General features: G+C 39.5%; 1 protein-coding gene across 1 annotated transcript in view; it reads right to left on the bottom strand.

Moving 5' to 3' along the window:
- tmem200cb (transmembrane protein 200C-b) overlaps positions 1–6,866 on the bottom strand; it is a gene marked incomplete at its 3' end in the record, with an annotated part of 7,437 nt that extends 571 nt beyond the window's left edge. The window contains exons 1-2 of the mRNA XM_084410475.1: positions 6,761–6,866; positions 1–533 (exon numbers count right to left, since the gene is read on the bottom strand). The exon at positions 1–533 is cut by the window's left edge and continues 571 nt beyond it. Of these exons, the coding sequence (XP_084266601.1) occupies positions 1–500 (500 nt within the window). The 5' untranslated portion in view covers positions 501–533; positions 6,761–6,866. The remainder of the gene's footprint in view (positions 534–6,760) is intronic.
- Between the last annotated feature and the right edge of the window lie 8,134 nt (positions 6,867–15,000).

The following is a 15,000-nucleotide window of genomic DNA, read 5'->3' as shown; positions in this document are numbered from 1 at the left end:
TAAATATCTCTCAGATTTATGATTTTAGTTTTCTTGTCCCGATCCTCGTGCAGAACGGCATTGGCGCAGATGAAGAGGAAAATCCCGATGCCCATCACTAAAGGCCCGAATACTTTGAGATTATCCGAGTATAAGTAACTCAAGAACAGCTTTTTGAAGAAGCCGAGCGAATGCGACGAAGAGTTCCTGTCGCTCGACACCACCAGCATGTTATTGCTTGTTAGATTCCCCTGGTTGGCTCGCCAAATTGTCGTATCCGTGTTTTCTCTGGGCCAGTATCCCAGAACGGCCATGGTGATCCCGACCAGTAAGATGAAAACGCCCAGCGCCGCCACCAGCCCTGATGCGGAGCACAGCTTCACTTTTCCTTTCACCACAACGACGTCGTTCTTTCGTTTCTTCTTGGCTTTCCTCTTCTTCTTGTTCTCCGCACGGTTCTTGGATCGCGGCGATTCCTGGCGATTCCGCGAGATTCTCAGCAGCCCGCCTGTGGCGATCATCGTGCCTATTGGATCACGGGCCTGTCAATCATCCTGTGGGCGGGAGGAAAAGAAGAACAGGAAGTTAAGATCAAACATAGACACACAAAACCTCAGATTAATATATAACTTTGCGATAAAGAAGAGATGAAAGACAAAATATTAAATGTCACGGATGAAAATTTACGGAGTAATCCACTATTTTGAAGTCAGACTTTTCAATTTTTTCTGGTATATATATTTGTTTTTGTTTTGTTTTTTGGTATTTTTACACTACTACTTTTTCATTTATGTATTTCTTACATCAGGAAAAAAAAAGGATTATTTTCTGATACAGATATCTGTTCTAGTTTTAAGGAGATTCTGGATAAATTGAGAATCATGATTTTTTTGTTTCAAACAGAGATCACGATTCTACGGAGACCCTGAAGGGACCTTTGCAAAAATAAAAAATATACAGACTATCGCGTGCTCACGAGAAACTTTCGCGTGCTCAGGCATTACAATTTGAATGAATGAATGAAGGTTTATTAGGTTACAAAACATAGGACAAAATGTATGTACAGCAAATTCATTACAAACAAGGAGGGTAACTGAAAAGGTGCAGGCTGAAGGCGTTGGTCTTGTGAATACATTTGGTGTTATCGCTAGTAAAGGTACAGTAGGACTGCACTGTTTGTGGACTGTGCTTTACTGTAGGAAAAAAAGCATGAATATCTCTATTAGCTGCAAAGCACTAGTCATTGCAGGCCGCAAAAAAAATACATTTAAGATTACACTAAAAACTTCATTGTAATTTAATACATATTTAATTCATTAAAAATATTTTTATACCATCATTCATTACAAAGCGTTATATCATCATCGTTAAGCACACAGCAGTTGACACAACACTTCATGTTTTATTTTTATTAAACAACATACAAATATTTAGAATTAAATTCATGTTGTCTTTATTCATTAAAATGCATAATATCAGCGTCATATGCACATACATCAGTTACAATTCAAGTCATAACTGGTAAACCCTGAAAGTCAAAGAAAGAAAACATCTGTATTTTATACTTTCTTTAGACCATATACAATATGACTCAATATTACTATTAAATACCATGGTAATGTCGCAAATGGATCCTGTCGCGACATTCCCTTCTTTGCATTCTCTCATAAAATAACCTGTTTATCATAGTAAAATCTACATAGCCTATCATTCCCAACAAAAGTATTGTTTAGCGCAAAACGTGTTGAAGTTTAGTGGACAGTCGATTCATTAAATTAGCTATTTCCTCACAAAAACGCTTCTGTGAAGCCTCTTCTCCATCTCCACTGATATCCATTAAAAAAAAACAGACTCTGTTCTCCTTTCCTTTATTTGGCTGAAGGTTGCAGGCTTGTCTTCTAGTTATGCATCCAACTGTATCCATACACTTTCATCTCATCCCTTTTCCCACATTTGTAGTAATGACACTATAACACAAACTGGAAATTGTAACGCGTGAGCACGCAAAAGTTTCTCGTGAGCACGCGAAAGTCTGTATATTTGTTTATTTTTGCAAAGGTCCCTTCAGGGGCTCCGTACGATTCTCCCACGATTTTGAACAGATAACTAAACAAAATAAAATGTAATTTACTAGAGGTTCAAACAAAATGTTACTTGCTACAGTCTATTTAAAATGTTTTATTAATCTGAATGAATTATTTTAAATCGGGTTGAGTGAATGATTCAATGACTCACTCATAAAGACTTGTTTCATCACTGGATGAATCAGCGTTTTTGAACGAATCTCTTGAATGAATGATTCAATGACAAATACATGTTTTAACAGTCACTTGTCGCCACCTACTGGTGTAACGATGTAATGATACAATCTTTATTTGAAGCGTCGTTACTTTAAAAGGGTGATTTACTCTATTTTGATCACTACCGTATACATCAGTGTTTATATCCCAACTATAAACCTTTATTCCAGTTCTTCTGTGATAATATTAATTATATTATACTCTCTGGCTCAGAGATGACGATCTATGATCGTACTCGTCAAAGGTTTAATACACACACATTTCACTTCTCCGATTACTTCTATTTTTCTTCGGTTTTGCCGATATATCGGTACCGATAGTTGATTGGTGGAACTATCGGTTACATATATCGGCTGTCATTATACAGTACGAGAGCGCTGAGAAGAGTGTGCTGTCACTATACAGAGCAAGAGCGGCCTCTAGAGGACAAATAACAAACTATCACTGGCACCGTGTGTTGTTTATTTTACATATTGCCATATTATAAATGAATTAATTTGTTGACTAGATGCTTTATTAGCAGAGAAAGAACAGCAGTGTGTGAGAGGACTAACATTAATAGCCAACCTCAAACAGTTAAAACAATGAGAAAAAACACACGCAAACCTGACTCAAATGTTTAATGTCGCAATTGTTACCATCTATTTGCATTATTTTATATCCAGCTGGTCACTTTTATGCATTCATTAGCCGGCGAAGTTGCATATTTAAAGCTAGTGACGTGATTGCTTTTTCAACATTGTTCATGTGGCCGACAGAAACAACAACAAATCAGATCTCTATAATACATATTGTCATTTTGATTAGATAATCATCAAGTGTTGAAATAAAGTGAGAGACTATACATGTAATATAGGCCTACATTTATGTCATTTTAATGCTCTGGCCTTTGCAGATATTTAAAGATGGCCATCTTTAAGCATGATGATTTATATAAAATGGTAACACTTTACAATAATATTTTAGCATTAACTAAGGTTAATAATGTATTGTTCACTGTTAGTTTGTTAATTTTAACATTTACTAATACATTTGAAATTGAGTTTTAATTTTTATTTTATCTGTTAACCTTAGTTTTGTAATTCAATTGTATTGCTCAAATATTAATACACACTGTAAAGAATGTATATTGCATAATGCATATAGTTCATGTAAGCTAGCTAATACATTCTTGTTAACAAAGGCGACTTGCAAAGTGTTACCTATGACATTTACGTATGTTTCTAGGAAATAGCTAAAGAAACACACATTTGACCTGTACAATTTTAATGTTTAAATAATTTTTTGTAGAATTCGTTCTTAAGAACTTTATATATTTATTGCATTTAGCACATTTCAGTTCAGCACAGTTTTACTTGGAGTGTTATGTTTGTTTTTTATCCAGTATCCATTAAAAAATAATAATAAAAAAAATCGGCAAGTACGGTCAATCCTAGTTATCGGTATCGGTAAAACCCACTATCGGTCGACCTCTAATCTTGATTTAAGAATGTTTCGATATTTGTGCTGGAAAACTAGACAGAAACACTGAGGAAGAGCATCATTTTTTTGCAGTTTTAATATTTCAGTACTTTCCCCAAGTCAACAATGAGATTTAATGGAGAGCAAAGTGAGATGATCTAGATCTCAACAGTGTCTCGAACTTTTGCGAAGATAGTTTTTGACTATGATACTTTATTATTACTCATGATTTTTTTATCATCACATGCAGGTATTCACTTCTGTTTGTCATATTCAGACGATTCATCAATGACGGAAGCACAGATGCACGTATGACAAACACTCAACATCTAAAGTTACAGATTTAACAGCCTGATCTCTTCAGATTTCATCTGTTTCTCTCCAATGTCCCGGCTGATAGCATTACCAGTGTCCATAAATCCATCCCATTTCATTAAACATCCACTGTAAATTCACAGATTTCACATGCGCCCCCTCACGAACCCGATTACACATTCCAATCAGAAAATCAATTACAGAAGCGGCAGATGACTTTGCTTAATTGCACTGACTAATGTATAATTCACCTTTGCCAGTTGGTTTCCAATTTGCCTAATCTCTCAGAATTATGTGTGGCGTACAGTGATGTTTGTATGAATAATTCATGCCGTGAAAAAGTCTTCGTCAAAACCTTCCTGACACACGGCCGGTGGAAATGTCAGAGTCTGCGAGTGACAGACGTGAGTCAGACCCCCTTCAGAGAACGTCAATGAGGGCCGGGGGGGTCGTGACACCTCACAGACGCTTTCAACATCTGACAGTTTAACTGAAGCACAACGACAAGCATTGAGGGAGATGAAACCAAATCAGTCACAATAAATAAGGAGGGCTGCATTATAAAAATGCTAAATTCATGTTAAATATTATTTCTAGAGACCAGACTTGAGGGGGGACTCTTTTCATGCAAGACAGGAAAAACATGCTCAGAAAACCAAGCAACTGCATAGCAACACCATGGCAACCACCTAGAGCTTCCCAGCAACTAAATACAGTAGCAAACTCAAAACACTTTAGCAACTGCATAGCAACACCATGGCAACCACCTAGAGCTTCCCAGCAACTAAATACAGTAGCAAACTCAAAACACTTTAGCAACTGCATAGCAACACCATGGCAACCACTTAGAGCTCAAAACACTTTAGCAACTGCATAGCAACACCATGGCAACCACTTAGAGCTCAAAACACTTTAGCAACTGCATAGCAACACCATAGTACATGTTCTGCACCTAGAGCATCCCTGCAACTGAATACAGTAGCAAACTCAAAACACTTTAGCAACTGCATAGCTATGTGGCTATGCAGCAACCATACAGCAACACTCAAACACTTCAGCATTCACATAGCAACGCCCTGGCAACCCACCCAGAAAATCCTAGCAACACTTAAACACTTTAGAAACAACATAGCAACGCATTGGCAACCACCCAAAACATTCCAGCAACACTCAAACACTTAAGCAGCCGTATAGCAACGACCTGGCAACCCACCCAAAACATCCCAGCAACCATACAGCAACACTCAAACACTTTTGCAACCACATAGCAACGCCCTGGCAACCACCCACAACATCCCAGTAACACTCAAACACTTTAGCAACCACATAGCAACGCACTGGCAACCACCCAGAACATCCCAGTAACACTCAAACACTTTAGCACCACATAGCAACGCCCTGGCAACCACCTAGAACATCCCAGCAACCATATACAGAGGCAACACTCAGAAAAGCCTATTATTAACACCCTTGCAATGTGCCTAAAAGCACTCAGAAAACCATAGCAACCACGCAGGACATCTTAGAACCCGCACAGCAACACACAGTGTTTTACATGGACAAGCACCACATGAATCACAAACTCTCTGCAGGTGAATTCAACAAACTCGCACTCCAGTGGACACTTACATTAGATATTTAGAGGATCATCTGTGCATTTCACACCTTTAAATCCTGGACTTGGGAAAAACAAACACAGTGCTTGTCTTAAAATAAAGAAAAGGTTGGATAGATATAGCATACTGCTTGTAAAGCCTATGACTGGCAGCGGATCTGTCTCTTCTGGTTGAGCTCATCTCTCTGTGTTTATATGTGGCACAACAACAATACACACACACACTCCCACACACTCGACTCCATACGGCTTTAATTCCAGCGCCAAACAAACCAAACAATCCTCAGTTCAGCTCACACACTTCAACACATTCTACATAGAGATAGTTTACACAACCATTGTTCTTCATCTCAGAAATCCTGATGTTTTCAGGTATTCAAATAATGACCGAATTTACATTTTTGGCTCAGGTTTTTTTTTTTAAAAAGAAAAAAAGATTATTAACAGACAAACAATTGACTGATGATCTATTAATTTGCAGATTTTTGTTGTTGTTGTTGTTGTTGTTGTTGTTGTTGTTGTTGTTATTGCACATGGCAAGCTCATTTATCCAAGCATCAAAAATATACCTGTTAATCTCGTGTTAACTCACAACTTTAAGGTCACCTTGAGAGATTTACGTTTCATTTTCCGTTTGTTTGTTTGTTTGTTTGTTTGTTAAACCACCGTCAGTTAATTTAATAAAGATGTAGATCTTTTGTAGCCTACAATGGTATGAAATGTATATATTAAGGTCTGAACTGATATTGTACTAATATAGCCTACTATATTTCACTTACAGATGTGTTATTGATTTGCGCTGACCGGACCGAGTAAATCAAAATGAAAAGCAACATGTCCAAAACAACAAAATATATCAATAAAACGTGCATCCAAATTATTAGACCTGGTCGAGTTCACAATGAAATGTCAATAAAACATCACAGTCGGCGTTAAAACGAGTCACTTTAGACGTTAGGCGTTAAACTGACGTTTGTTTCCCATTGTTTTCCACGCAAAAGCCTTTAACGCGATTATTCCGACAGAAGAGTGATGATTTAACAAGTGTTTAACTGAAGTCAAAGACATGCATGTGTGTGAATGTTCTCACCGACACTGTGTTAGTCCATCACTCTGGATCTCCGTCATCTTCAGCGGTGATTGTCATCCTGATGATGCTGAAACAGGAATATGAGGAGAGGAGAGCACACACACACACAGAAGCTTTGACTGAAGCTCCTGTTCATTGTGTGTGTGGCTCCACCCATCATCGGCTCCACACACTCGACCTGAGCATCACAGGTCTCGGATCAGAGTGGAAGACTCGCACACTGCACACTACACACTGTAGTGCACTACATTATAGACACGTGACCTGCATCTGTCATGCTCATCATCTCAGAAAATGATATAGAATATTTCAAAATGTGGAAGCATGCAACAAACATGTTTTAGCAAATCTTGATTATTCTATAAAAAATCATATGGCAGTCATATTTATGAAAAAGTCAAAATTATCTTATAAAAAAGTAAATATTATGCAATAAGACAAAATTTTGACTTTTTAATGGCACAATTATCATATAAAAAGTCGAAACTATACATAAATTCAAAATTATGACATACAAAGTCAGAATTAGGACAAAGTCGAAATTATGATTTACAAAGTCGAAATTATGATATATATAAGGCATATTTATGAGATGAAAGTCGAAATTATGACACTAAGGTATTTATGAAAGGAAAAGTCCAAATTATGACACAAAGGCATATTTATGAGATGAAAAGTCAAAATGATGACATAATACTGAAAAATCTAAATTAATACACAAAGGCATATTTATGAGATGAAAAATCCAAATTATAACATACTAAGGCCTATTGATGAGATGAAAAATCCAAATGATGACATATTAAATGTATTTTAAATGCAGCTTTTTGAACGTATTAAGAACAGAGGTGTGTGTGTGTGTGTGTGTGTGTGTGTGTGTGCGTGTGTGTGTGTGTGTGTGTGTGTGTGTGTGTGTGTGGCCAGTGCCACCCCTGACTGAAGCTCGACCACCCGTTGCTCAAGCGTTTTTACGGCTTTAACAGCTGATTCTTCTTCAGAGAACTATGACACTGACACACAGGCCAAGGACACACTGCAGCTGAACTAAGTCACTTCACCTATTAATAGGGGAAGAAGAACAAGCCCAAAGATGGACAGACATGTTCTTCAAGCGCATGTTTAAGAATGGAAAAGTAGCGCAGTGGAATGGAAAAACAAAAATGACAAATATCATACATGGTTATACACGCTCAGCTACATTACTCACATATCCTGTGATAGTACTTTGCAACGAAAATATAAACGAATAAACGAGCATTTTAATAACTTTTAAACATTATTTTGCAATGTTTATTGACAAATATGAGCCGTCGTTTGATCAGTTTTTGCTCTGCCGGTTACGGACTGATCGGCTTTGTGTCGGATACTCCTTTCCTGGTCTATGGAAGAGAATGTTTGCCAGACAAAAATGTAATCATAACATAGAAACGATGATCCAGTGTTTGCTGAGACGCAGTTACATGAAATTCGTTTTATGTGTGATCCATTCCACGTTCGTTTTTAGGTATTCCGCAGGCTATATATATACGGTACGATCACAGTAAAGTCCCCATGAAATCAAAATGGAAGTTTTTTGGCTTTAAGTATGAGCCTTATATTATAAGCTAGTGTGTTCCAAAACAATGAAAAAATTCGCATTTAGAATAATTAAGAATTCAAAACTTACAGTCACTCACTTTTACCAATATGGATCAATGATTTTGATGACATCACTCTGCACTTCAGCCTCTAATCAGATTTTCTGTCCAATCAAATGCTCTCTAGAATCTGAAGCTCCGCCCCCTCTATTATAAACAGACGCTAAAGCTGCGACTGAAATCAGTCACTTCTTCACACATTTACTATTATATATGGTGAATGGGACACAGTGCACTATGTAGGGGATAGGGAACGATTCAGACAGTGTAAATATGCTTTTCATTGAGCTGAATGAAGTCTCTTGAACCGCCGCGACTCAGGTCTAGAGACACGACACACAGAGCGGATCATGTGATCGAGTCGCTGCAGAACAGAAAAAAGTATGGGATCATTTTGAATGCTGTATTTTAAAGCGATATGGAGGAGATTAGGAGGAAACTGCGGCTTTATGGAGTTCAACAGCTCTGGCCAAGCTGTGGTACAAACTAAACGCCATTGGCTATTTAAAAAAAAGGGGAAGAGCTGTTCGATATGTCCCGCCCTGTCTTCCTGGCACTTCACTGGACTTTAAGTGATTTTCTGTAGATTTGAAATAGATCTTAACCCCCCCCCCCCAAATTCTTGTTAATACGAACGTTAAGGGAACATTCCATTTAGGAAACATTTTTGGAATGTTACTTTTGAATGTTCTCTGAATGTTCTGAAACAAGTAACATTTAAAAAACGTTAGATGAACGTCCAACTGAAACACACATGAAAATTATATGTTTTTGTGCTCACATTTTGAGAACATTCTTAAAGAGCAGATAACTTTAAACAGACGTTATATTAATGTTACTGGAAGAACTTTAGTTCATCACTTTGAGAAAACCCTGTCATTTGACAATGCTGCTTTATATTGATTCAGGAAATAAAACGGACAGAGTCCAGACTCTCCAGTGAGTTCTGCTGAATACAGTCAGCTCTTCACTTCATGAAAACCAGGCCTGCTGCTTTTAAAATAAATATTTAAATAACTTTTACTATGAAAACTAAGCTGAGAGAAAGACAGTGTGTTATGCTAATGAAAGTCTGGGGCTGAAATCACATACTTCCCTGCTTTATAGTATGCGGAAAAACATGGCGAATGTTGTACTTCAGGATTAAATTCATACTATATAGAACTTTCTTTTTTAGCGCTTGCAAAGTACAAGAACATATTCAAAATGTATAGTAAGTACTTATGTCTCTGCTGGACGTCCCTCTTCTCATTTTAGGTTTGTTCTTTCTGCTCACTGGATGTGTCTCTGCTCATTAGCATAATCATATCCGGTGTCTCTGTGACCTTCATCTGCTGCCGCTGCCAAAGCAATTAATAATCCTGTAACGAGCCAAGAGAAGGAAGAGCAAAACTCAACGTTCCCTGAAAACAAACAAGCCTTAGTCATTTTAATCGAAGAGAACGTAAAAATGCTATAGAAAAAAAAAACAGCTTTTAATGTTGTTTATGTGTCTATGTGGTGTTTTTAATACGCTTTAAGACAAACCATGTGTAAGTTCATAAGTCGACACCATTGCTGAGTATTTCCTCCTTAAAACTGCAGTGAACCAAAGACAGTCTCAAAAACACGCTTTGAAATCGCTGGTGTTTCTGACGTCACAAACTACCTTGTAACCAATCAGATCAACGTGTGATCGTCAACCAGTGTTGCGTTCCAGTCCAAAATTGGCATGCCCTTCACTCGCTAACTTCCCTCCGTCTCGTTCACTCGGATGTACGTCATTGCGAGGGCCCCCTACTGGCGGAAACTGCAATGGGCTGAATTGGAACGTCCTAAGCCCTTGATCACTTGGAATCAGCCATTGAGTTTATTTATTATTTACATTTTTTTCTCTTTAAGAATTTGTTTAATGCAGCATCCAAATGTATAGGCGTGTTTGGGTTGTTTTAAATAAATACAAATTTATAACTAATATATCATAAAGTTGTCTGTTGTGGTTGTGATTAGACGAGATATGTGTTGACGTCACAATCATACTGCATTGTGGGACATATAGGTGCCTGAAGTGTACATTTGAAGCAGACTCGCTCCCTCTGTCAAAATCGAGGGAACAAGGGTCTGTCCATATAAACTTCCCTCGCCCACTTCACGAAGTGGAACGCACTTCAAAATGGTGGCAGGGATTCCCCCAATGGGAAGTGCTTAGGGAAGTTCGCAAGTGCGTGTCTAAAAGTGGACTGGAACGCAGCACAGTGGATCTCTGAGCTGAGTGAGTGAGTGGAGGCGGGCTCATTTGCATATTCATAGAACCGCGCATACTAAATGAGGCAAGGGTGTCGAGTTACATTCAAGATATTTTAAGGCATGAAGAAAATTGTCATGAATATGTCATTTTGGCGATCAAATATAAGTTTTAAGGGATGCAATTATTGACTACAGGGGGACTTTAATTGATTAACTATGTAAGTTAAGTTATTCTAATGTTAAAAGTTAAGTTGTGATAATTGCAGCAGTCATTTTTTACAGTGATGTAGCTTTTTTTTTTTACTTGACTGCAGTACCTGTTTTTAGTTATATTTTACTATACACTGAAATTGTGCTGCCTTAAAATTTTTAGTTAACTCAACTTGAAATGTGAAGTTGTATTAACTGACTTAAATATTTGAGTTCTCAACAAGCTCAATCAGGGAAGTTATTCTATCCGTCACATTTTTTATTTGTTTGTGTTCAGAGACTCTTAGTTTGAAGATTATTTTGTTCCCCTTTAACTGTTTAGTTCCTGTTTCCTTGGTTTCTAAGTATGTTCTCATTTGCTCCCTTGGTTATTGATTATGTTCACCTGTTTCTTGTTCAGTTCTCATTATCTTGTGAATGGTTCTCTCTTTGTTCGGTGTGGTCTTTGTTATATTGTTATCCCCTGCTCTTCATCTTCTCTGACCTGTTGTGACACTGATGTTACTCTAGCTAATTGCAACAATATTTTTTTTTTTTACAGTGTACCTCAACACTGTATTTTAAATACATACTACCTAGCCAAAAAGGGAATGTTTGCAGAACATTCTGGCAAAGTTATGAACAAATCTTAAAGATCTGTGTGATTTCAGGACACTACATGAATCTCTGCGGTTTCCTCTAAGACTCCAGGAAAGTCTAGACTCTGGTGAAAATGAGGTCTGGGATTCCAGCAGCGCTCCCACGCGTCCCTCACATGACATTTTGCAAATGCTTTTAGCGGGTACGAGAGCTCCACACCTGTTCCTCCTAATTAAGTTCACATATTGAAGCAGGCGGAAAAGTTAGATTTCATTATTCTTCAGTATCTGGGGCGATGTAGGATCAGCTGGAGATCTTGTACCACATTATGAAAGGTTCTGTGTACTTTATCTGCTCAGACTCTGAGGCAAGACTTGAATAATTTAACTGCGTCTGTATCAGACAGATTCTCCTTTACCCCTAAGAATGACTTCCTTCCTCAGTATTTCTGACTCGTTTTCCAGCACAAATATCTTCAAATCAAGAGTAATTTCCCGGAGAAGCAAAATGACTGAGGATATTTAGAATTGTTTTCTGAAAAGTGAGTTTATACACATCTGCCAATGGGGTCAGAAAATAAACTTAATTCAAAGGGAAAACAAGATAAGTTTTTCTGACCCCATTATTAAAACTTTCTTAATTCAAAGGGAATACAAGATATTTTTTTCTGACCCCATTACTGAAACTTTCTCTAATTTGATACTTTTTTCAGAAAACACTTTAACATGGTGTTTGAATATAAATGTGTGTTGGCAGTGTGCGTACATAACAACCCTAATGATGAAAATACACTCACTCCTTTTTTTAAATTCCCCATAAATCATAAACAGTGTCTCAAGATAAGTCATTTGTGTTCCCTTTCGAGTCAGTCTCTGTGGGGTGTATCACCTCCTTCCACAAATACTGAAGTCTAATTGCACCGCGCCAGTAAACTTTACTGGCCAATGGCGTTTGAGCGCGTGCAAGGGGAGTTATATAGCCATTGCTTCAGAAACTTTCTCCTTCAGAGACGCAAAGCATCGCATTAAATCAAACAAACATTGGATTACTTCTCGCCACTGACGACGCCTTAAGAGGATAACGCTGCAACCCGGCTAAGATGATGTCCATCAAGGAGTGTCGCACATGTGGTGGGCCCATTGGGCATGATACGTGTGTACTGTGTCTGGGTTGTGTCCACGCAGAGGCCGCGCTAAATAGGCCTGAGTGTCCTTTCTGTGAAGAAATGACAGTCAGGACCCTCCGTACCAGGATTTCCACAGTCCTAAACAGTGCTCAAGTCGCCCCTCCACCTTTAGCTCCTGACCCGCGGAAGGAAAAGGCGGTTCGGCCACGTCTTGTTGACGAAGCCACGCCGGCGCAGCTCCTGAATGCTCGTTCCTCTATGGGACCTCCTGTGTCTTATCCGGAAAGCAGTTTCCGTCCCTTAGATGAGGCTTGTGAACTGGTCTCTTTTGGTACCACTGAAGAGTACGACGTTGATAACGACGCCATGTCGATGGCGGCCTCTGGCTCGGGCGACTGGTCCTGTTGGAAGTCTGAGGCGCCCAGGGGCGAAGTGCGCGAGCCTCCGACGGCCATTGAAGAAGATCTGTTGAACATCCTTACGGAGGCCGTTAATGATCTAAGCCTCGACTGGTCCTAAGTAGCGGGTGAAGAATAGAATGGATATGTGGTTTCTTCAGTCAGTTCGCCGAGTTGCCGCCCCGCAGAGACCCGCTTCGTTCTTCCCGGAAGTCCACGATGAGATCTCACGGTCTTGGTGTTCCTCCTATTTGGCCCGAGCCCAAGCCACGGGATCTCTTCTCCTTTCCTCTGTTGATGGTGCTGATTGCTTGGGATACTCCAAACCGCCACCCGTCGAAGAGGCCGTTGCAGCCCACCTCTGCCCAGTCGCACATGGACGGAAATCTACGCCATCGCTTCCCTCGAAGCCATGCCGTACTACTGCCCATATGGCTGATAAAGCGTATATGGCAGCCGGCCAGACAGCATCTGCAATTCATACGATGACAGTGCTCCAGGTTTTCCATGCCAAGATGCTGCAGGCCTTGGATGAGCAGGGACCTGATCCCGAGTCCTTTAGGAAGTTGCGCTCAGCCATGGATCTGGAGCTCAGAGCGACTGAGAACACCGCTCAAGGTATTGGACGCAGCATGAGCAGTCTTGTTGTTCTTCAGCGTCACTTATGGCTCACTCTGACAGAGATGCGAGATTCGGAGAAAGCACGGCTGTTGGATGCGCCAATAAACCCGAAGCAGAAGCAATCCAAGGCGCTGAGCCACTTTCTCCCAAAGCGGGTTGCAGCTCCTCCACAGCGTTCCAGATCTTCCTCGTCTCGGCGGCCGTATGCTGCATCTTCTTCGGGCTTGAAGAAGGACCCAGAGTCCGCTGTGAAGCCCAAGTCATGGTACTTCAGGCGACAAAGGAGACAGGAACCCCACCAATCGAAACCTGTGACTGGATCCCCAACATCGTTCCTGATGGGACTGTTCTGAGGTGGAATGTTTCGCCTGTCGAAGCAGACGACGAGCCACCGAGCAAAAGAGTTCGTCTTGCTATGTTGCACCCATCTGTTCCCTTGCTGGTTACAGGAGACAGAGCAGAGGTAGAGGGGTTTGAATGTGTTTTTTCCAATAAAGTTTCAATAACAATAAAAATAAACAGAAAAAGGGTTCTTTACAAATGTTTAAAACAAGTGGTTCATTCATAATTCTGTAAGATCTTACCTTCATGCTGTGTAAATACAAACCATAAGACAGAACATCACGAGCACAGCAGTGAAAAGGGGCCGGGCTACATGAGGTCTATAAAACGGATAATTCCAGTCCTTGATTCTGATCGGTTGAGTCGCGTTTGAAGCTGTTCTGGAAAGGGGAGTGGGAAGAGGCAGCTCATTTGCATTTAAAGACACACACGCTCTAAAAAAAGCTGGGTTGTTTACTTTTAACCCAATTTTGGGTCAAATATGGACAAACCCAAACGTTGGATCAAAAATGCAATTTAAAAATGTATCCCAATGGCTGGGTTTGTCCATATTTGACCCAAAATTGGGTTAAAAGTAAACAACCCAGCATTTTTTAGAGTGCACGTGAATGTGTTTTTGCTTCACACCCAAAAAGGGCCATTTTGGGTATGCTATAATAAATGACCTATAGGGTATTTTGAGCTGAAACTTCACAGACACATTCTGGGGACATCTTACATTAAATCTTGTTAGAAGGGACATAATAGTTCCCCTTTATAATTTCTTCCATCACTGGAAGCGGCTGTGATATTCCCATTGGTCGTGATCTGAGCGGCTATATCTGGGAAATCTCAACGCAGCGTCGTCTCCATGCAGAGCCTGCGGATCCACGGAGAAGCATCAATTAAACAGATTTAAATAGAGTTCAGTCGCTCTTAATTATTTACCTGTTCTGCATCTGCGTGAAGCCTATATTTAGAGTTTCTAGGACACAAGAATGAGCCAAATTAACACACACACACACACGGCTCCAAAAACAATTATGGCATCTTCACTGGTTTTGTCCAGACACACCTTATCTTACAGGCAAAAAAAATCAAACCCACAAATAAATAAAAGAC

This window comes from Rutilus rutilus (assembly GCF_951802725.1).
Source record: "Rutilus rutilus genome assembly, chromosome: 6".
In the NCBI taxonomy this organism is placed as follows: domain Eukaryota; kingdom Metazoa; phylum Chordata; class Actinopteri; order Cypriniformes; family Leuciscidae; genus Rutilus; species Rutilus rutilus.
This window is presented reverse-complemented; position numbering and strand designations above follow the sequence as displayed.